The 19,453-nt window shown below is 61.2% G+C and overlaps 1 protein-coding gene across 7 annotated transcripts in view; it reads right to left on the bottom strand.

The window, feature by feature from the left end:
* Positions 1–19,453, bottom strand: part of DNM1 (dynamin 1) — a 45,613-nt gene that overhangs the window by 16,511 nt on the left and 9,649 nt on the right. For 3 of the 7 annotated variants that reach the window (XM_070057486.1, XM_070057483.1, XM_070057460.1), the window contains exons 2-14: positions 17,206–17,279; positions 16,860–17,009; positions 16,373–16,576; positions 15,669–15,767; positions 15,429–15,589; positions 14,179–14,321; positions 13,913–14,048; positions 13,693–13,760; positions 10,970–11,108; positions 6,228–6,314; positions 817–887; positions 628–679; positions 410–421 (exon numbers count right to left, since the gene is read on the bottom strand). In XM_070057486.1, the coding sequence (XP_069913587.1) occupies positions 410–421; positions 628–679; positions 817–887; positions 6,228–6,314; positions 10,970–11,108; positions 13,693–13,760; positions 13,913–14,048; positions 14,179–14,321; positions 15,429–15,589; positions 15,669–15,767; positions 16,373–16,576; positions 16,860–17,009; positions 17,206–17,279 (1,396 nt within the window). Of the gene's footprint in view, positions 1–409; positions 422–627; positions 680–816; positions 888–6,227; positions 6,315–10,969; positions 11,109–12,563; positions 12,703–13,692; positions 13,761–13,912; positions 14,049–14,178; positions 14,322–15,428; positions 15,590–15,668; positions 15,768–16,372; positions 16,577–16,859; positions 17,010–17,205; positions 17,280–19,453 lie in introns of all 7 variants that reach the window. The other 4 variants (XM_070057478.1, XM_070057470.1, XM_070057482.1 and 1 more) reach the window with 2 other exon arrangements.

Here is a 19,453-nt window from a genome sequence, read left to right as displayed (position 1 = left end):
CCATCCACCCATCTACCCACCCACCCATCCATCCATCCACCCACCCATCCATCCATCCACCCATCCATCCACCCACCCATCCACCCATCTATCCATTCACCACTCCATTCACTCAACAGGTTCATCCGACAGACGTTTAGAGAGCACTTCCTCTGTCCCAGGCCTTTTCAGCCTCCCACCCCCACACGGTCTAGCCGGAAGTGGTGCTTGGCTCACGCACACTGACAGGTTCATGGCACGGCGCATGTAGCTAGGCCTTGCTCTGGCCTGACAGCAAGTGTGCAACACCCACGTGCTAGTGTGTACAAGCGGCCAAAGGGTGCCCTCTTGCCCCCTGCAGGTTCCCATTGCCGATGGCCCCCTCCTCCCCCTTGCTACACAAGCCAAAAGCCCCAGTCCTGGTACTCACCAGAATCTCATCCTGCAAAGAGGTAACCATAGCAACCACGAGAAGCATCGGGGAGAGAGGAGAGAGGGTTACTGAGGCACAGTGGGAAGCTTGCGGCTGGCAGCTGACGGGCTCCCTGGCCCCGGTGGGACCCTTCCCCTTGGGGGAGGGGGCTCTCAGAGCCTGGTGTCCGTGCGGCACCCTCCATCCCTCGGGCCGGGGCACTGAGGGCCACTCACCTGGTTCCCTGAAGCCTTCTTCTTGTTCATCTGGTTGCTCCTCTGCTGAGCACTAACGGGAAACGGGGGGGGAGTCTCAGGACCCTCCTCAAAGGCCCAGATCCAACGCCCACCGCAGGGCTAAGCCGGCAGGCCTGGGCTCCAGCGCCCACCCAGGAGGTGCCACCCTCTCTGCCCGGCAGCACTCACTTGGCAAAGCCTATGAAGTCCTCGTGGTTGGTGTTCATGTAAGCCAGCTCGATATCGATGAGGAGCATGACCTTCAAGGATGCCCAGGTCACGGGCAGGCGGGAAAGAAAGCACACGGTTTAAAAACGGTGGACACGCTGGAGAAAAGCACTCGTCCTATGTACAGAAGGTTCGAATCCAAAACATAGACACCAAAGACAAGACCAACAGGAAGCAACATAGCCCAAGGACAAGAAGAGGTAATCCAAGGAAGACATCCATACAGCCAGGAAGGATATGTACACAGCGCTCACGCTCACTGATGGCGTAAGTCGAAACAATGAGATCCCTTAAATGTCTTTTTTTTTTTTTTTTTTGACAGGCAGAGTGGACAGTGAGAGAGAGAGACAGAGAGAAACGTCTTCCTTTGCCGTTGGTTCACCCTCCAATGGCTGCCGCGGCTGGTGCACCACGCTGATCCGATGGCAGGAGCCAGGTACTTCTCCTGGTCTCAATGGGGTGCAGGGCCCAAGCACTTGGGCCATCCTCCACTGCACTCCCTGGCCACAGCAGAGAGCTGGCCTGGAAGAGGGGCAACCAGGACAGAATCCGGCGCCCCGACCGGGACTAGAACCCGGTGTGCCGGCGCCGCAAGGCGGAGGATTAGCCTAGTGAGCTGCGGCGCCGGCTTTAAATGTCTTTTCAATTTGAGAGAGAGACAGACAGACAAAGAACAAGCCCCCTTCTGCTCAGATGGCTGCAATGGCCAGGGCTGGCTCAGCCACAGCTGGGAGCTGGAAAGTCCCAGAGGGGCAGGGACCCAACCCCGTGAACCAACACCTGCTGCCTCCCAAGGTGCACACGGGCAGGACGGGCAGGAGGCTGGAGTGGGTGGGGCTGGGTCTCAAATCCAAGCACTCCACGGGGGATGTGGGCGTGTCTTAACCACTATGGCAGATAGACACCCCAGACGCTTTTATAACCTATGGAACTAGTAATATAAGATAATAATGGAACTAGTAATATAAGATAATGACTAGTAATATAATAATGTAAGATAATCACCTTCCTGCCCAACGCGATATTTAACCCTAAAATGCCCACATTTTCACTGGGAGGCAGCAGTGATGGCTCAAGCAGTCGCGTCTCTGCCACTCACGTGGGGGACCTGGCGTCACTTCCTGGTGCTTGGCTTCGACTTGGCCCGGCATTTGGGGGGTGAACCAGCACCTGGAAGATCTCTCCTTTCGCCTGCCTCTGCCTCTGCCTTCCAAAGGCAGATCAGTCAGAGGCACGTATTCACTTCTAGAATTATGCAGCATCGATAAAACTCATCAGGTGCGCAAAGAGGCGCGCACCAGGGCGTTCAGTGGAGTCCAGTTTGTAATCAGCAAAGGCTGGGGACAAGCCCGTGGCCACCACAAGGTAGGGGCAGTAAGCCCTGCACGGCTGTTGCAAACACCCAGGACCCTGCCCAGGTCTGGCGGGGACGAGCCCTCCGCTCCTTGCAAATTATGAAGCGGGGATTCATGAGTCATGCCGCCCGTGACTCCGGATGCCGACCGCCGGCTCCGAGCTGGCTGCTTCCTGTGAGCCGGGGTCCGCCCTCCCTGAGCCTCCAGTTCCAGAAATGAAACACTTCTCCCTGGCAGGGCTGCTGAAAGCCCAGGGAGGTGAGGCAGCTCACGCGCCGGACACAGCAGATGCTCCGCAGCTGTCAGCACCTACCCCGGTCTTTCGAGAAAAAGGGGAGGGCACGGCAGGATGGTGGCTGCAGAAGACAAAGATGGAATCGCGAGTGTGTGTGTGACGTTGTGGGAGGAACCGGGGTGTGGGACACTTACTTGTGTCCTTTTTTTTTTTTTTTTTTTTTTGACAGGCAGAGTGGACAGTGAGAGAGAGAGAGACAGAGAGAAAGGTCTTCCTTTGCCGTTGGTTCACTCTCCAATGGCCGCCGCGGCCGGCGCGCTGCGGCCGGCGCACCGCGCTGATCCGATGGCAGGAGCCAGGTGCTTCTCCTGGTCTCCCATGGGGTGCAGGGCCCAAGCACCTGGGCCATCCTCCGCTGCACTCCCTGGCCACAGCAGAGAGCTGGCCTGGAAGAGGGGCAACGGGGACAGAATCCGGCGCCCCGACCGGGACTAGAACCCGGTGTGCCGGCGCCGCAAGGTGGAGGATTAGCCTAGTGAGCCGCGGCGCCGGCCTTACTTGTGTCTTAATCACCTCTGCACTGTCTGCACGCTTTACTTAGCATGTATCTTTTTTTTTTTTTTTTTTGACAGAGTTAGACAGTGAGAGAGAGAGAGACAGAGACGAAGGTCTTCCTTTTTCCATTGGTTCATCCCCCAAATGGTCACTATGGCTGACGCGCTGCACCGATCCAAAGCCAGGAGCCAGGTGCTTCCTCCTGGTCTCCCATGCAGGTGCAGGGCCCAAGCACTTGGGCCATCCTCCACTGCCTTCCCGGGCCACAGCAGAGAGCTGGACTGGAAGAGGGGCAACCGGGACAGAATCCGGTGCCCCGACCGGGACTAGAACTCAGGGTGCCAGTGCCGCAGGCGGAGGATTAGCCAAGTGAGCCATGGAGCCGGCCACATGTATCATTTTTGAAATTAAGACGAGATCAAGGAGCCGGCGCTGTGGCACAGTGGGCTAAGCCTGTGCCTGCAGCACCGGCATCCCAGATGGGTGCTGGTTCATGTCTTGGCTGCCTCTTCCAATCCAGCTCTCTGCTATGGCCTGGGAAAGCAGTAGAAGATGGCCCAAGTGCTTGGGACCCTGCACCCGAGCAAGAGACCCGGAAGAGGCTCCTGGCTTTGGATCGGTCCAGCTCCGGCCATTGTGGCCATCTGGGGAGTGAAACAGCGGACGGAAGACCTCTCTATGTCTCTCCCTCTCTCTGTTTGTAACTCTACCTCTCAAAGAAATAAATAATTAAAAAAAAAAAAAAAACAGAAATGTGCGCACACGGAGCCAGTTCCATGGTGGAGAAGGAATGGTGAGGAGAGGGCTGGGAAGGGTGAGCCGGAGGTGGGAGTGTAGAAAAATATTTAAATTTTTGGAAGGTGGCATGACATAAAGATGAAGAGACAGACAGACAGAGATCTTCCATCTTCTACTTCACTCCCCAAATGCTCACAACAGCCAGGGCTGGGCCAGACCAAAGCCAGGAGCCTGGAATGCCACGCAGGTCTCCCGCGTGGGAGGAAGGGACCCACACACTTGGGCCATTGTCTGCTGCCTCCCAGGTGCGTTAGGGTGGACGGGGAGTAGCAGGGACTGAACCAGCACTTGGGTATGGGATGCAGGCACACCTGTGCCCCCGCCAAGCTGGCTGAGATGGGGGACGGATGGAGGGGAAAGTGGACCAGCAGGTGAGCTTCGGCAGGTCATGATCATGGAGCCTGCCCGTCTCTGCTCCCCCCAGGCCACAGGCAGCATTCAGTGACTGCTAGATGGGCTGAATATTTGGTGAATAATGACATAAAGGGAGGGATGGCCACGTGGTGTGAAAGGGGGCTCTGAGAAATGGTAGACCCGGAGAGAAAGAGAGAGAGAGAGAGAGAGAGAGAGAGAGAGAGAGAGAGAGACCCAGAAGCACAGACTGCCGGCAGCTGAGGAAGCCAGGTAAAGACAGGGAGCAGACGACGAGAAACATCACCCAGGCAGGAGTGCCAGGGAGAAACAAGACCAGGTGCACACGGAGCGGAACAGTACCCAGGCAGGAAGACGGACGGGGACTCTGGACACACGGCTGAGGCTTGAAGACGCTATGCGAGGGAAACTCAACCACACACGAAAGGCAAAGGCTGCAGGGCTCCACTAGCAGGAAAAACCCCGAGTCTGACGCGGAGGCAGGGGCCGGGAAGGGGAGCGTGGGGACGCAGTTTACGGGGAGTTCTGTGGGCAGATGGAGGTGATGGTGGCCGGATGGACCCCTCCAATGGCTACACTGCCACGCTGTGTTTTGGTATCTACCACCATAAAAAAGAGATGGGGCCACTGTTGTAGCACAGCCGGTTGAGGCCAGGGCTGCAACATGGACATCCCGTACGGGCACCAGTTCAAGTCCCGGCTGCTTCGATTCCAATCCAGCTCCCTGCTAATGCACCTGGGAAAGCAGCTGAGCATGGCCCAGAGGCTTGGGGCCCTCCCACCCATGCGGGAGACCCAAGTGGAATTTTGGGATCCTGGCTTCAGCCTGGCCCAGCCCTGGCTGTTGTGGCCATTTGGGAAGTAAATAGCAGATGGAAATGGAGCTCTCTCTCCTCTCTCTCTCTTTGTAACTCTGCCTTTCAAATAAATAAATCTTTTTAAAAAGATATGTCTTTAAAAAAAAAAAAAAAAGGCAGAGGCTGGCGCCGCGGCTCACTAGGCTAATCCTCCGCCTTGCGGCACTGGCACACCGGGTTCTAGTCCCGGTTGCCCCTCTTCCAGGCCAGCTCTCTGCTGTGGCCCGGGAGTGCAGTGGAGGATGGCCCAAGTGCTTGGGCCCTGTACCCCATGGGAGACCAGGATAAGTACCCGGCTCCTGCCATTGGATCAGCACGGTGCGCCGGCCGCAGCGCACCGGCCGCGGTGGCCATTGGAGGGTGAACCAACAGCAAAGGAAGACGTTTCTCTCTGTCTCTCTCACTGTCCACTCTGCCTGTCCAAAAAAAAAAAAAAAAAAAAAAAAAAAGGCAGAGAGTTACAGAGAGACAGAGGCAGAGAGAGAGAGGTCTTCCATCTGCTGCTTCATTCCTCAGATGGCCTCAACAGCCAGAGTTGGGCTGATCCGAAACCAGGAGCCAGGAGCTTCTTCCAGGTCTCCCATGTGGGTGCAGGGGCCCAAGGGTTTGGGCCATCTTCCACTGCTTCCCCAGGCCACAGCAGAGAGCTGGATTGAAAGTGGGGCAGCCGGGACTCGAACCAGTGACCATATGGGATGCTGGCACTGCAGGTGATGGCTTTACCCACTACGCCACAGCACTGATCCCAATAAATAAATCTGAGAGAGAGAGAGAAAGCAAGGAGTCAGTCTGAGAAGGGAGACAGAGACTGAGATGGAGGAGCTGGGCCGGCACTGTCAGAGTCAGCTAAGCCTCAGCCCACAGCATCCGGCATTCCTGGTTCCTGTCCCAGCTGCTCCACTTTCGATCCAGCTCCCTGGAAAGCAGAAGATGGCTCAAGTGCTTGGGCCCGCGAGGGAGACCTGGAAGAAGCTCCTGGCTCCTGGCTTCGGATTGGCCCAGCTCTGGCCGTTGCGGCCATTTGGGGAGTGAACCAGCAGGTGGAAGACCTTGCTCTCTGTCTCTATCTCTCTTTGTAACTCTGCGAAGGGAGGGAGGGAGGGAGGGAGGAGAGAGAAAGCAAAGAGATGGGGGAGACCAACAGGGTGGGAAGAGACTGGGGGGGCAGGAGTGGGGGAGGGGGAGGGGACTGGGCCTCACCTGCTCCTTAGTGCGCCCCTCGCGCTCCCGGATGTGGGTGGTCACGATGCGCTCCATCTCCTCCCGCAGCCGCGGGTACTGCTGGAGCTGGGGGCGGCGGGAGGGGAGAGAGCCGCGTACACGGGGGGCAGGGGCAGGGGGCACCCACCCCACCCAAGGCCAGGGCTGCAGGGCGAGGGGTGGGAGGCGCACACAGAATGCCCACAGCACAGGGAGGGGGCCTGGAGTCCCAGGAAGCTGAAGGCACAGAGCAGTGGCTGCCTCTTTCCCCCAGGCACAGGTTCCAAATGGAGTCCAAGGCCCTGTCCAGCTCCCTGGACAAGTCCAGGGCAGTTCCATGGGAACCGGCCTGGTCTGCCTCTTGGCCACAGCCCTCTCGGAACTGGCCTGATAAATGGAGGCTTTTGGGTGAAAGCTAACTTCCTGGGTTGTCACTGCCACTCTTTGCCTCCTGAGGCTTCGAGGGGACAGCCCGATGGGGGGCAAGGCGGGGAACAGCCTCCCAATTCCTGCCCAGGAGGAATCGGGGCGGGGCGGGGCCCGAGGTGCCAGGCGGCCTCCTGGGTGAGTAGATGCTCTTTGTCAGAGCCAGGAGGTGGGGTTGCGGGGGGGGGGGGGCAGCGGTCACAGCAAAGGCCATGCGGGAACCACGGGCGCAGGCATGCGAGGGGCAGGGCATGCGGAGGTGGGGTGCAGCAGCATGAGCAGTACCCCGCGGGGCCTGGCTGGCCCGGCCCTCGGCCCTCTCCGTAGACCCCAGCCAGCTCTGCCTCCCTTGGCATGCCCCCACCTCCACAATATCCCTACCCGACCCCCTCTGGGTAGGAGCTCAGCAGTCTCCACTGCCCTCCCCCCAACTCCTGTTCCTGAAACTGGAGGGGAAAGTTGGCCCAAGTCTATCCTCCTCCAGCCGTGAACGCTGCCCGCGGTCAGCCGGGCTCTGGACAAAGCCCAGAGTGGTTCACTCTAGGCCACCTCCTCCCGCCAGGCTGCCCTGATCACTCAAGAGCCGGGTTAGGGGTCTCCCCCTCCCACCTCCCTCCCCAGCAGCAGGGGCAGGGGTGGTATGTGTTGGGGGGAATGGGGATGAATGAGAATGGTGTGTTTGCCCCCCTTGCCGGGGAGAGCGGTCCTCACGCTCCTGAACGCCCTCCCCGTGGGTGGCGGTGGCGTGTGGGGTACAGACAAAGCTAGGAGGGCTCCTGCTCCCTCTTCCAGTGCCTGGGACAGGCCCCCAGGGGGACCTCCAGGGTGTGAAGACAGCCAGGGGTCGGTGCACTGGAATCGCGGGTGGTGATTCTGGGGGCAAGATGGCGGCCCAGAGGACAGATAGGCGGCTGAAGCAGGAGGAAGAAAGCAGCGCCCCGGACGCCAGCCCCGGAGAGGCAGGTGCCAGAGAAGCCCCGCCAAGGGTGTGACTGATGCGGCTCAGCGAAGGAGGTCTGGGGGAGGGGCCGCCGGCGACCAGCGGCTGGAGGGGCCACGTGGACCCCGGGGAGGACGCCCCACCCCTGGCAGGCAGATTTGGCACTGAGCCTGCACCTCCAGGCTTCCTCTGGGGTGGTCCCAAGTGCTCCTTCCCAGGGCTGGCCTGGGCTGGGGAAGCACGATTGGCCAGAGCGCGCCGGCTGCGCCCGCTAACCGCCTGGCTGTCACTTCTCAAGTTTTCCATGCGTCACGCGAGACAGGGCAGCCTCATCGCCTCGGCTACTCTGCTCCCTTTAGCATCTTCTCCGCTCGGGCTGCCCCTCGGCATTTCCAAGACTTGTTTTTCTTTTCCCCCCCAGTTTTCCAAACGGAACTTTTCCTCTCTCTGCCCATGGCCGAGTGAGGCAGGCAGCCTGGAGCCCTCTGGTGTGGCGGTTGGGGGATGCAGCCCCCGGAGCCACCTGGCCCTGGGTTCAAAGTCAGCCCCTGCCTGCCGAGTCTCCTTAGAAAAGTGACTCGCGCTCTCGGAGCCTCAGCTTCTCCATCCGTCAAATGGGCTAGTAATGGCGCCGCCCCCGTAGGAGTGAGGAGAGCACTGAGCAGCCACCTCCTGCCTGGCACCGAACTCCAGATACAAACAGAGGCCAAGCACCCACTCCCAGCCGGGCAGGAGCGACCGGAGTGGAACACGCGGCGGACCTCTGGCAGGAGGGGCTTCCTGAGCCTAGGAAGCTTGGAGACGGAGAAAGAAAGAGCAAGACGGGCACGTTTTGCCGTACGAAAGACAAAGATGGGCAGGCGCTTTGACACAGCGGGACTTGGGACGCCCACGTTCCATGTCGGAGCGCTGGTTCAAGTCCCAGCTGCCCCGCTTCTGGGCCAGCTCCCTGCTAATAACCCTCCCGGGCAACAGAAGATGGCCCAAGCAGCTGGACTCCTGCCACCCCCGCGGGAGACCCGGACGGAGTTTCTGGCCTCCGCTTTTGGCCTGGTCCAACCCTGGCTGTTGGGGCCACCTGGGGAGTAAACCAGTAGATGGAAGATCTCTCTCTGTCTCGGCCTTTCAAATAAATAAATATTTTTTTTAAAGAAAAACAATCGCTGTTCACTAAACAAATCAAACAGAAGTGCAATTTTCCTCCTTTTAAACCAAAGCTCTCCTTAAAGTTTTTGTTGATCAATTTGCCCACAAAAAACCACACAGACTTGTCGGAAAAGATCTGCACGTGACTCAGATTTCTGCAGTGGGGTGGGAACAGGTGCCTCTGTTCTTTGCCCTCTTTCCAAATGATGGTTAGCAATTTGGGGACTATGACTCTGGAATGTTATCAGTCATATAAATCATGTTTCCCAAACACATTGTTTCTGAAAGCCGTCTTGGGTTTTGTCAGGAGACTGTGGGAGTCCTGAGTGTTAACTACAGCCACGTCTGGCCTTGCAGCGGTCAAGGTCCCACAAAGCCTGTGCGAGGCTCTGCAGGTGACCGATCCCTCTGATGGACATCGGGCGGTCTCCAGAATTTTAGCATTCCCAGCAATGACTGCGTTCTCTTTAGGGTGCAATTCCGCCAAGTGTCTCACAGCTGTTTGATGATTATATCTAGCAGCCAATCTTCTAGGAGTGTATCCTAGGGAAATAACCCTCGAGGAACAGAAAATAAAACACTATCTATACAGATATTGTCAGACTTCAAAAATGTTTAATTTACTTGACAGGCAGAGAGAGAGAAAGAGGGAGAGGGAGAGAGGGGGAGAGAGAGAGGGAGAGGGAGAGAGGGGGAGGGAGGGAGAGAGGGAGAGGGAGAGAGGGAGGAGAGAAGGAGAGAGGGAGAGAGGGAGGAGAGAAGGAGAGAGGGAGAGAGGGAGAGGGAGAGAGGGAGAGAGGAAGAGGGAGAGAGGGAGAGGGAGAGAGGGGGAGGGAGGGAGGGAGAGAGAGAGAGAGGGAGAAAGGGAGAGGGAGAGAGGGAGAGAGAGAGAGAGAGAGAAATTTCCCATCTCTGAACGCCTACAGCAGCCAGGGCTGGGCCAGAGCTGAGCACGGCCCCCAGCCAAGAGCCAGGAACTCAGCCCTCCTGGGCTCCCACATGGGTGGCTGGGACCCGACCACTTGGACCATCGCTGTGCCTCCCGGGATCTGCAGTCACAGGAAGCTGGAGTTGGGAACCAAAGCTGGAACCAAAGCCACCAGGGCTGCCCTAGGAGGGGCTTGGGCACCCTAACCAGCACCTCAGCCACGGGGCTAAACTGGAGAACTGGAGCTACCGAGCGTTCACCAACAGGAAAACGGCTACGCACACCGCGCTGAACCTGCTCTACGGGCTCCCGTGCAGCTACCAGTGCTCACCTGGACTGCAATGGCATCTTACACAACGCACCGTTGGGAGAAAAAAGCAGGGTGGGAACAAATTTGTGGTGTGATTGCCTAAGAGTGCGAACAAGCCAAGGCGCAGAGCAAGAGATGAGGGCCGACAGGCTGCTGACGGCGTTCGGAGGGCAACCTTGCAGAAGTGCCCGAAGCTGGCCCGCCCTATCTAGAAACTGGCTCTGAAGAGGCTCAGGCACGCTCCAGGAACACCTGTGAGGAGGCCACTGTGGCACTGTTCGTGGACGCAAGGGAAAGAAGACAGCCGGACAAGCTGAGTCCATCGGCACCCAGGGACGCCAGGCTGACCGGCACAGGCACAGCGCCCCGCCCCGCCCTGCCCCGCGGAGACTCCACCCGGGCCGGTGGGCTGAGCGCTCTCCTGGACTCTGATCCACCTGGGGAGGGGGCACTGGGATTCTGGCAAAGCGCCCACAAGCAAGTCACTCTCCACTGGAAGGCACTGCCGCAGACGACCTGGCTCAAAATCCTCCATAGGCGACCAACAGAAAAAAGGCAGCCAGAGCTCCCAGACAGCTCAGAGGTGGCTGCCCCGCTGCACCCGTGGACTTCACTGTGCTCTCAGGCAAACTGACTTCGAGGGCCCTGACCCCAGAGCCCTCCCTGAATCTGCAGGCCCCTGCTTTTCCCTCCCGGGACTCAGTTTTGTCATCTGTAAAATGGGCAGACACTAGCCACTTCTTAGGGCTGATGAGGAAGAAGCCAGCGAGCCAGGGCGGGTGCTTGGCACACAGTAGGAGCTCCGGGCACAGCTGTCATCTCCTTAGCATCCCCGTGGCCGCAGTCAGGAATGAAAAAGGGGCCACCGAGGACGCTTTGGGGTAGCAAAGTCCTCCAGCCAGCAGGGGGTCTGGGTCCACGTGGGGGCAGCGAGAGGTGGCCAGGTCCGCTCAGCCACGGCCACCAGGAAGGGCCCCCGGCGGCCGGCCTACCTTCTCGCTACACTTCCTGATGGTGGCCGTGAGCTCACTGACTACCATGTCCACACACTTGATACTGGGCTCTTTGAGCTTCTGCACCTGCTTTTTCACTGTGGCTTCAAAAGCGAGGTCGGGCGTGAAGAGGCCCGTCCTGCACCCAGGCGGGGCGGGGGCAGAGGGGGAGCAGCAGGGGAGGGGGTGGAGGAGGGGAGTGAAAGCCAAGCAGGGCCGGGGAGAAGGCACAGCCATGGGGAAGAGAGAGAGACACCGACACAGAAAACGAGAGAGAACAGAAGGCAACGTGAGTGTGGGCCGGCGCTCCCTGCCGCGCCCGCCCCGGTGCTGCCGGTCCCCCCAGGGCTCCGTGGCTGTGGCCGGGGTCCGAGGCTCCACTGGGCCCTGAGTTCAGACCCTCTCCCCGGTGCTGGCCCACTCTCAGCCACAGCGAGCTGCCTGCTCTCTCCCAGTGCCATCTCCCACAGCTTGGGGTCCCTCCCAAGGAGCTGACCCAGCCCGGACAAGGCCAGGCCCCCGCCCACTCATCCTGTTCTAGTTTCCCAGTGCCCCCTGCATTGGCTTCATCCTGACTCCAAAGCCCAGCACCACTCCCTACGTCCACCGGGGTTACTGCGTCCAGCTGCCCAGGTTGTGCACACTGCACAACTCCAGGGGGCTCCACCTACATGGACCATGGGCAGCACAGCAGCCCGACCTACACCCTGCGGCTCCCGGCTCTGCTCCTGCCCTCTGCTTTCTCCTCAGGGGAAAGGAGTCCCTTGCCTCTCCTCCAAAGGGGTCTGGGAGAACTCAGCCCCAACAGATGGAAAGAGACAGAAGAGGAAAGACAGAGAGAGTAGAGGTGGTGAGAGAGGGGCCGGGGCAACAGTGGGGAGAGCGAGGGAGGCTGGGGGTGACTTGGTGAGCACCGGACCTGGGGTCCCAAGCCCTGGCTTGGACAAACAGCTCTGCCACCTCCTAGCTCACATGGCCTGGGCCGAGCCTCTTGACCTGAGCCTCAGTTTTCCTGCTGCGAAGTGGGCGCCATCCACCCCGCCTCGCGTGAAACTGGGGGGGTTCAGAAGACACAGCAGATGGGGCCAGGGCTCTGTTCCTGGCGGCCGGATGTGGATGGAGGGAAGAGGAGGGTCCTGAGGGAGGGGTGGGGTGGGAGGGGGGAAGGCAGTGGGGAGTCAGGGTGCCTGCTAGTCCTGGGCCCTCTGCTTCCCTCGGGCTGCCCAGAGCGGCACCCAGAAAAGCCCTCTGCTTCCCGTGCCTACACGGAAGACCCCTCCCTGGAGCCCCCAAAGATACCCCACCTCGGAGGGCAGGGAGGGGTCTCGGGGTGCCCCAAATGCCATCCCCCCGTAGCTGGAGGAGCTCCGGGTGGGCTCTCAGCCGCCCCTTGGTCCCCGGGGCCGGGGGCCAGCGGGTGGAGGAGCACTCGGCCCGCCCCCCGCGGAGGGGCCCCGTCCTGGCCCGCGCGGCCTGCCCCCCGCCCCGCTGAGGTCTGTGCATGCTGCCCACGAGGCCGTGGCGGGCTTGGGGAAGGAGCGCCTGGCAGCAGCGCGGGCAAGGCAGAGGCGGCGCCGGCCAGGCCGCCAGTTACCTTCTTGGTGCACTGTCTAACGGTGCTGGTCAGCTCCGAGATAACCATGTCCACACACTTGAGACACGGCTCTCGGGTCTTCTTCACCTGCTTTTTCACAATGGTCTCAAAGGCCATGTCTGGGGTAAACAGCCCCGTTCTGAACGCCCGGAGCGGGAGAAGGGCGCAGTGTCACAGGCCAGCACCGGCCGGGGGTGCCAAGCCAGGGCCCCGCCCCAAACCCAGGCTCCTGCCCGTTGGGTCCCCCCGCCTCCCAGGCCCTCTCCTGGCCTCAGTGTCCCCATCTGTAAAATGGCCGGGAGGATCTAACGAGGAGCTGTCCGTGGCTGCTCCACGGCCCGCTTCCTCTAAGAGCGTTCGGACGAAAGGTTCTACGGCCAGAAAGGATTTGCAAACTGCCCAACTGGGTCCTCCCTGAACACCCGTCCAGGAATGGAGCATTTCAGTTTAAGGCGGAGAGAGAGCTCTTCCTGGGTCTTGGCCCACGTGGTTATCAGCACGCAAACTGCTGAACCTTGGCGTTGAACCCGCCCGAGCGCAGGGCCGGTTCCGTCTCGCTCGCTGCTTGGCACGTGGCAGGTACCTTAGATCTTTCTGCTGAACGGAGTTGGCAAAGGAACGCAGGATAGGCCTGCGTCCCCCTGAAGGGTCTAAGCTTTCAAGGAACCTTCTGCTGCTCCATCTTCCTTCCTTGGAGCTGCCTAGCAGCCAGGAAGAGTGGCCCAGGGCAACTCTGGGTAATGGGAGTTTGGTCTACAGCAGGCGAGAAGCCCCGCCCACCATAAGGTGCCACCCTCCCTCAGTCCCCGGGGGGGAAGGGGCTTCAGGGAGCTGCCTCACCCCGGGGAAGGGGCAGGGCCCAGCCCCAGAGGGTACTTCCCAGGCCACCTGGTCCAGCCTCCTGGCCCTGCTCCTGGCCAGCGAAGGTGACCAGCAGGTTGTAGGGAGTGGAGGACCCAGGCCTCCCACTGCCTCCCCCAGCTGCAGCCTGTCGCAGACTGGGGGCCGGAGCAGCGTTGAGGTGCGAGGAATGGGGGCCCAGGGCTCATGGGTCCTTCCTGAGGGAGGCCCACTGCCTCATTTAGTCTGGCTAGGCTCGGCCCCCACCCGCCCCGGGCCCAGTACATGCCTAATGCCATGGATATTCTTGATGGCGTAACTGATCTCCCTCCGCAGCTCCTTCTCATCGAACTCCATCTGCAAGGAAGGCGGGGCGGAGGCGGGGTCAGGGCCTGCTGCTGCTGCCGGGAGCTCGCGACAGGGCCCAGCCCGCTCCCAGGGCCTCCAGGGGCCGGCAAAGGCACCCACTGGAGGCACCAGAGCTCTCCCGCCCTGGGCTGCCAACCGACCTTGACCAGCTCGAAGGGGAAGCGCTCATGGAAGATTCGGTTGATGCGGGCGCCCCCGGACAGCTCATAGGTGTCAATCTGGTCTCCGGAGCCTTCAATGCGCTTCTCGAAGTCCACCGCAAACTGCTGGACCATCCTAGGGGAGAGGGGGTGGTCTGAGGGGTGCAGCAGCCCCACGGAGGAAGCCCGGGAGGCCCTGGATCGAAGGTGCTGGCAGCTGGGGTGGGGGCAGCTAGGTGACGCCCAGTCGGGGGCGGGGGGCTCACTGCAGCAGGGCCTTGGTCTTGCGCGCTGGGTCATCGGGGCGGAAGTTTTTGTACTCCTCCACCTCCTTCTCGATGGACAGCAGCTGGCTCTGCAGCTTGTTCCGAAGCCCCGGCAGCGTGTCCCGGATGTGGTTGGTCAGTTGCTGGGGGTGGGGGTGGAAAGGTTAAGGCTCACAGGGCTGGGCAGGGACAGAATGCCAGCCAGGCCAGGACTTGGTGAGCCAGAGAGTGACGGAGGACAGCCACGGCCCTGCCCACTGAGGCTGCCGGGGCAGGGCCTCATGCTCAAAGGTGCTCACACAGGTCTATTATTCGAATTAATGAGCATGTAACTCAGTTTTCAATAGAATGGGGCCAGCACTGTGGCTTAGCCATACGGGCGGAGGTTCGAGTCCCAACTGCTCCACCTCCAATCCAGCTCCCTGCTAATGTGTCTGGGAAAGCAGCGGAAGATGGCCCAAGTGCTTGGGCCCCTGCACCCACATGGGGGACACAGAAGAAGCTCCTGGCTCCTGGCTTTGGATCAGCCCAGCTCCGGCTGTTGTGGCCATCTGGGGAGTGAACCAGTGGATGGAAGCTTATTCTCTCTCTCTCTTTCTCTCCCAACTCTGCCTTTCAAGTAAATAAATATATCCTTAAAATTTTTTTTTCAATAGAAGCCAGAACCCTGGGTTTGCACTGAGACTACGTGAGTTTTTGCCGACATCATAGCTTCTGCACATCTGGGATAGGAGTGGCTGGGGGCTGGGCTGCTCCCTTGTGCCTTCAAAGTCTCCCTAAAGTTAACTCTCAAGTTCTGGCTCCGGGCCTTCACAGCAACACCGTGAAACAGGGTCTGGCCACCATCAGCCCCATTTTACAGATGCAGAAAGAGAGGGGCAGAGTGCTGAAATACTCCCCACCAGAAGCAACAAAGCTGGGCTTGGAACCTACGTCTGCGGCACTCCCTGCCGACTCGCACCCACGCACACCTCATCCCCGGTCAGGAGCCCCTGGGAATGCTGGCCGTGGCCCCTCAGCCAGCGCCCCCTCCCCAGTTTCAGAGGGAGCCGACAGCTTTGCCGGAGTATACTCCAGCCCTGGCCCCTGGAACCAAGCCCTCATCAGTGCCACCCTGCAGGAGTTCCAGGGCCAGGGGCTGTGGGCGGGGCGCTCGGCCTTGCGGGAGGAGCGTGCTAACCTAGGCTGATCACCCGCAAAACACACCTGGTGCTGAGCCTGCCCGGCCCCTTTGTGGCCTGGCCGCCTACCTGGTTGAGGACCTTCTGCAGGTAGGGTGTGCCCATGCGGTCAGCCAGGTGGCGGTAGGCCGGGTGGGACAGGAAGAACTTGCGCTCGGCCGCCAAGGCGGCTGTGATGTCCTTCTTGCCGTCAATGTCTTTCTGGCTCCGGTTCACCACCCCGATGTAGCCTGGGGGCAGGCTCAGGGTCAGCAGCCGCCCGCCTTGCGGGGAGGGGGGGCCGGGGCAGGCAGAGGAGCGGCCACTCACCCCTGCGCAGGGGCAGCAGCTTGTTCTCCAGCACGTCACGGGCATCCGTGCCCTCGTCCATTAGGTCCAGCTTGGTGATGACCCCGATGGTGCGCTGGCCTGGGGGGCAGCAAGAGGGCTCTCTGCATCTGCACCCCTCCTCAGAGACCCGACCCTCCCCTTCCCTCCCTGCCCCCCTCATCCCTGGCCGGCTCCACTCCCTGCCTGTCCTCTCTCCCCTCTTTCATTCTCTAGAGTGGCCAAAATGGGTTTTTCTTTAATAAAGATTTATTTATTTGAAAGTTAGTGTTACAGTGAGAGAGGGAGAGACAGAAAGAGGAGAGAAATCTTCTATCTCCCTGGTTCTCTCCACAACGACCAGGGCTGGGCCAGGCTGAAGCCAGGAGCCAGGAGCTTCATCTGAGTCTCCCACGTGGGTGCAGGGGCCAAGAGCTTGGGGCATCCTCTGTTGCTCTCCCAGGCACATCAGCAGGGAGCTGGATCGGAAGTGGAGCAGCCGGGACTTGAACCGGCGCCCATATAGGATGCCAGTGTAGCAGGGAGTGGCTTAGCCCGCTGTGCCAGAGCACTGGCCCCCAAATTGATTTTTAAGGGCATCACACTGACCACACCACTATTGTACTCTGCCCCCTCACCTCTCTCCATCTTGAACTAGGAAGTGGCCACCCCGGGGCTTCGTACCCCAGCTGCTGGTGGGAACCTACCCTGCGGGTCCACTTCCTTGGCGACCTTGAGGGCATCAGAGTTGGCCAGGTCGGAGTTGGCGGGGGACACGGCCAGGATGAGGCAGTTCTCCTTGGTGACGAACTGCATGAGCATGTCCCGGATCTGGAACTCGATGTCCGGAGGCTGGTCCCCCACCGGCACCTTGGTCATTCCGGGCAGGTCCACCAGGGTCAGGTTCAGCACTGGACGGGGAGGCAAAGAGGGCGGGTTCAAGGCGAGGGGCGTGGCCGCGGGACGGAGTTGCCGCACAGGGCCGGGCTTGGAGAGGATCCGCTCAGGCGCGAAGTCGTAGGGGGGCGGGGTTAGGGAGATGGGCGGGTCGACAGAGGCGTGGCCAGCGGTGGGCGGGGCCGTGAAGGGTGGAGCTTGGGGCAGGAGGGCGAGGGGAAGTCGCTGGGGGGCGGAGTCTGCAGCAGGAGTAGGTCTGGATGACAGGGCGCCAGCAAAGGGGCGGGGCCGCCTCACCGTGCGGCGAGTAGACGCGGAGGTTGATGGGCACCGGAGAGATGCCCTTGTTGGTGCCGGTGACCCGGTCGGTCTCGGCCTCGATCTCCAGGCGCACCTCCTCGAAGTCGGTGAATTTCTTCCCCTTGCAGTGCAGGAACTCGGCATATTCTGCACCCCAAAAGCGGGCAGGGGAAGGGGAGCAGGCGTCGTAGCCTGGCTTCCCACCTGGGCCCCTCCCCCACGCCCCCAAACACACCAGCCCACGCCTCCCTTAGTCCAGCTGGGGAATCCAGGCCCAGCAAGGGGCAGCGGCTGCCCAGTCCCTCAGCGACCTCACCCTGGGTGGAGTTGGGCTCCTATGTACCTGTGGTCGCATTGACCAGCTGCAGGACCAAGGGGCGTCGGGTGACGATACCAGATCCTCGGGGCAGGAAGTCCCTGCAAGGAGTTGAGGTGAGTGGAAGGTCAAGGTCTGAGGGGGCTGCCCCTGTCCCCCGAGTGCTTCTCCTGCCGCTGGGAGACCCCAAAGCCTCCCCAAAGTGCTACCCCACCGCATCCTAGCCCAAGGGTGTTGGCCACTAAGGGAGATGGCGGCCCGGAAAGGCCCCCTGGGTCACGGGATTTATGCTGAGAGATGAGACCAGCAACTCCCCAGATGAGTCGCTGACGTCCTGTGCTGGTTTGGGCTAACAGGAAGTCCCTGCCCCAACCCACAAAGTGGCACGCAGCCCTGGAGAAGCTGGGGCAGCGGGTGCCCCACATGGCCAAGTGTCCACCGACAACAGACTGCATCCCGGGAAACAGAGCGGCACCTCCTCCCCTCCCTTCCGCCGAGGGGAGGGGGCAGTGCCTCACTTCCCCTTCCCCGGGCCCCAGCTGGCTTCCCCAGTGCCTGCTGTGGGCCAGCCGTCCTGTGGGCAGTACCCCCCGACACCACACTGGAGCCCCAGCAGGTGGACGCCATGAGCATCCCCACTGCTCAGATTGGAACACGGAGGCTGCAGCACCAGTATCCTGCAGAGCCCACCCTGGACTCAGGTCTGGTCAGCCCTGCAGGGGAAGCTCCCGGCCGCCCGAAGGGCTGTTCGAGGGACTGGACTGAAGGCCACCGTCACGGCCATCCCAGACCAGAAGTCCAGGCCTCAGACATCTGTGCACGCTGACGCCGGCCTCAGCGGCCCTCTGGGCTGACCGTTCTCTGTCTTCACACGGCTTCTCGACTCCCCACCCTCTCCAGCCACCGACCCCAGGCCGGCACAAGCCTGAGGGTGGAGGCCACTCCAGGAACCAGGCAGTGGAGTCGGCAGTCATGGGATCCCCAGGAAAGGGGAAATGAGCCGTAGAGCTGCAAGCGGCCACCTTGTCCGGGGTGGGGGGGCCCGTGGGGGCTGGGGCTGGGGGATACACTCAGGCTTCCTGCCTTCAGCCCGTGGCTGAATCACACTTCCAGGGCTCCCTGCACCCCAGGGTCAGAGGCAGAGGGCCCAGGGTCAACAGACAGGCCCAGGGCTCCTAGGCTCAAAGGCTGCTCTTGGGTCCCTCACCGTGGCCACCTCTGGGGGGAGCAGAGGCTGCTGGGAGGGCGGGCGGGAACTCCTCTCCATTCCTGGGTGCCAGGCAGGTGCTTTTCCTGCCAGGCTCTGAGCTGCAGGAGGGCAGAGCCGGTGTCCTCCCGTCCACCATGCAGGCATCGCGGCGCCCAGCCCAGAGCTCAGCGCCCAAGACCTGCTCAGTAGGTTCCGGACGAACTCCCAGCCCTCAAACGGTGCTCCGCCAGGGGCAGGCGCATTTTACAGCTGAGGGGCGCAGGGAGGCAGAGCCACCACCCAGGTCACACGCACAGCTGGGATTCGAACCCAGTGTCTGTCGGACCCCAGAGGCTGAGAACTTCCCCGCCTGGCTCCGCCGCCCTGCAACGCCATGGAGCCAGACGTGGGTTTTTTATGGAACGCAATTCAATCCGGCCTGTGCCAGGCCCTGTGCTGAGAGCCCTGGGGACGGGCGATGATGAGTCAGAGGCTCCCCACCCAGAGCAGCTCCGAGTGTGCAAGGAGGAACGGACCAATAAACAGATAATGCCACGCAGCGAGGCAGGCGCTAAACAGAGGTGGCCGGGGGCACGGGGAGGGCGGGGACTCGCTGGGGGCGGGACTTCCTGCCTGCATCCCTCCCATCCTTTACTCAGTGACGCCTCCCACGTCTGGGATGGGCGTGGGGGCCTGGGGTCCACTCTTGCCTCACCAGATCCTCACTCAGCAATACAATGGCAACCTCAGTTGCCATAGAAACCGTAGCAGGGGCCGGGAAGGATGGGACTCCCCACCGAGAGCCCCCCACGCAGGGACATGGACCTCCAAGAGAGGCCTCCCCCAGAGCAGATGGGCCCACCCGCCTTGGAGGGCTCTGGGGGGGCCACACAGAGGGTGGGGCAGCCCAGTGCCCAGCCACAGAGGGTGGTGGGCGGTCAGGGGCCAGGGCTAGCCTGCCCCAAGTTGCTGCTTGTCCCGGGCTGCTTAAGCGACAAGCAGCTTATGGCGGCAGAGATTAGAGGGCGGGCCCCTCCTCGGACCAAGATCTCCTGGGGCCATGCGGGGATGGGGGCGTGGGAGGAG

This window comes from Oryctolagus cuniculus, chromosome 1 (assembly GCF_964237555.1).
Source record: "Oryctolagus cuniculus chromosome 1, mOryCun1.1, whole genome shotgun sequence".
Classification (NCBI taxonomy): Eukaryota; Metazoa; Chordata; class Mammalia; order Lagomorpha; family Leporidae; genus Oryctolagus; species Oryctolagus cuniculus.
The sequence above is the reverse complement of the archived record's forward strand: the minus strand, read 5'-3'. Positions and strand labels throughout refer to the sequence as shown.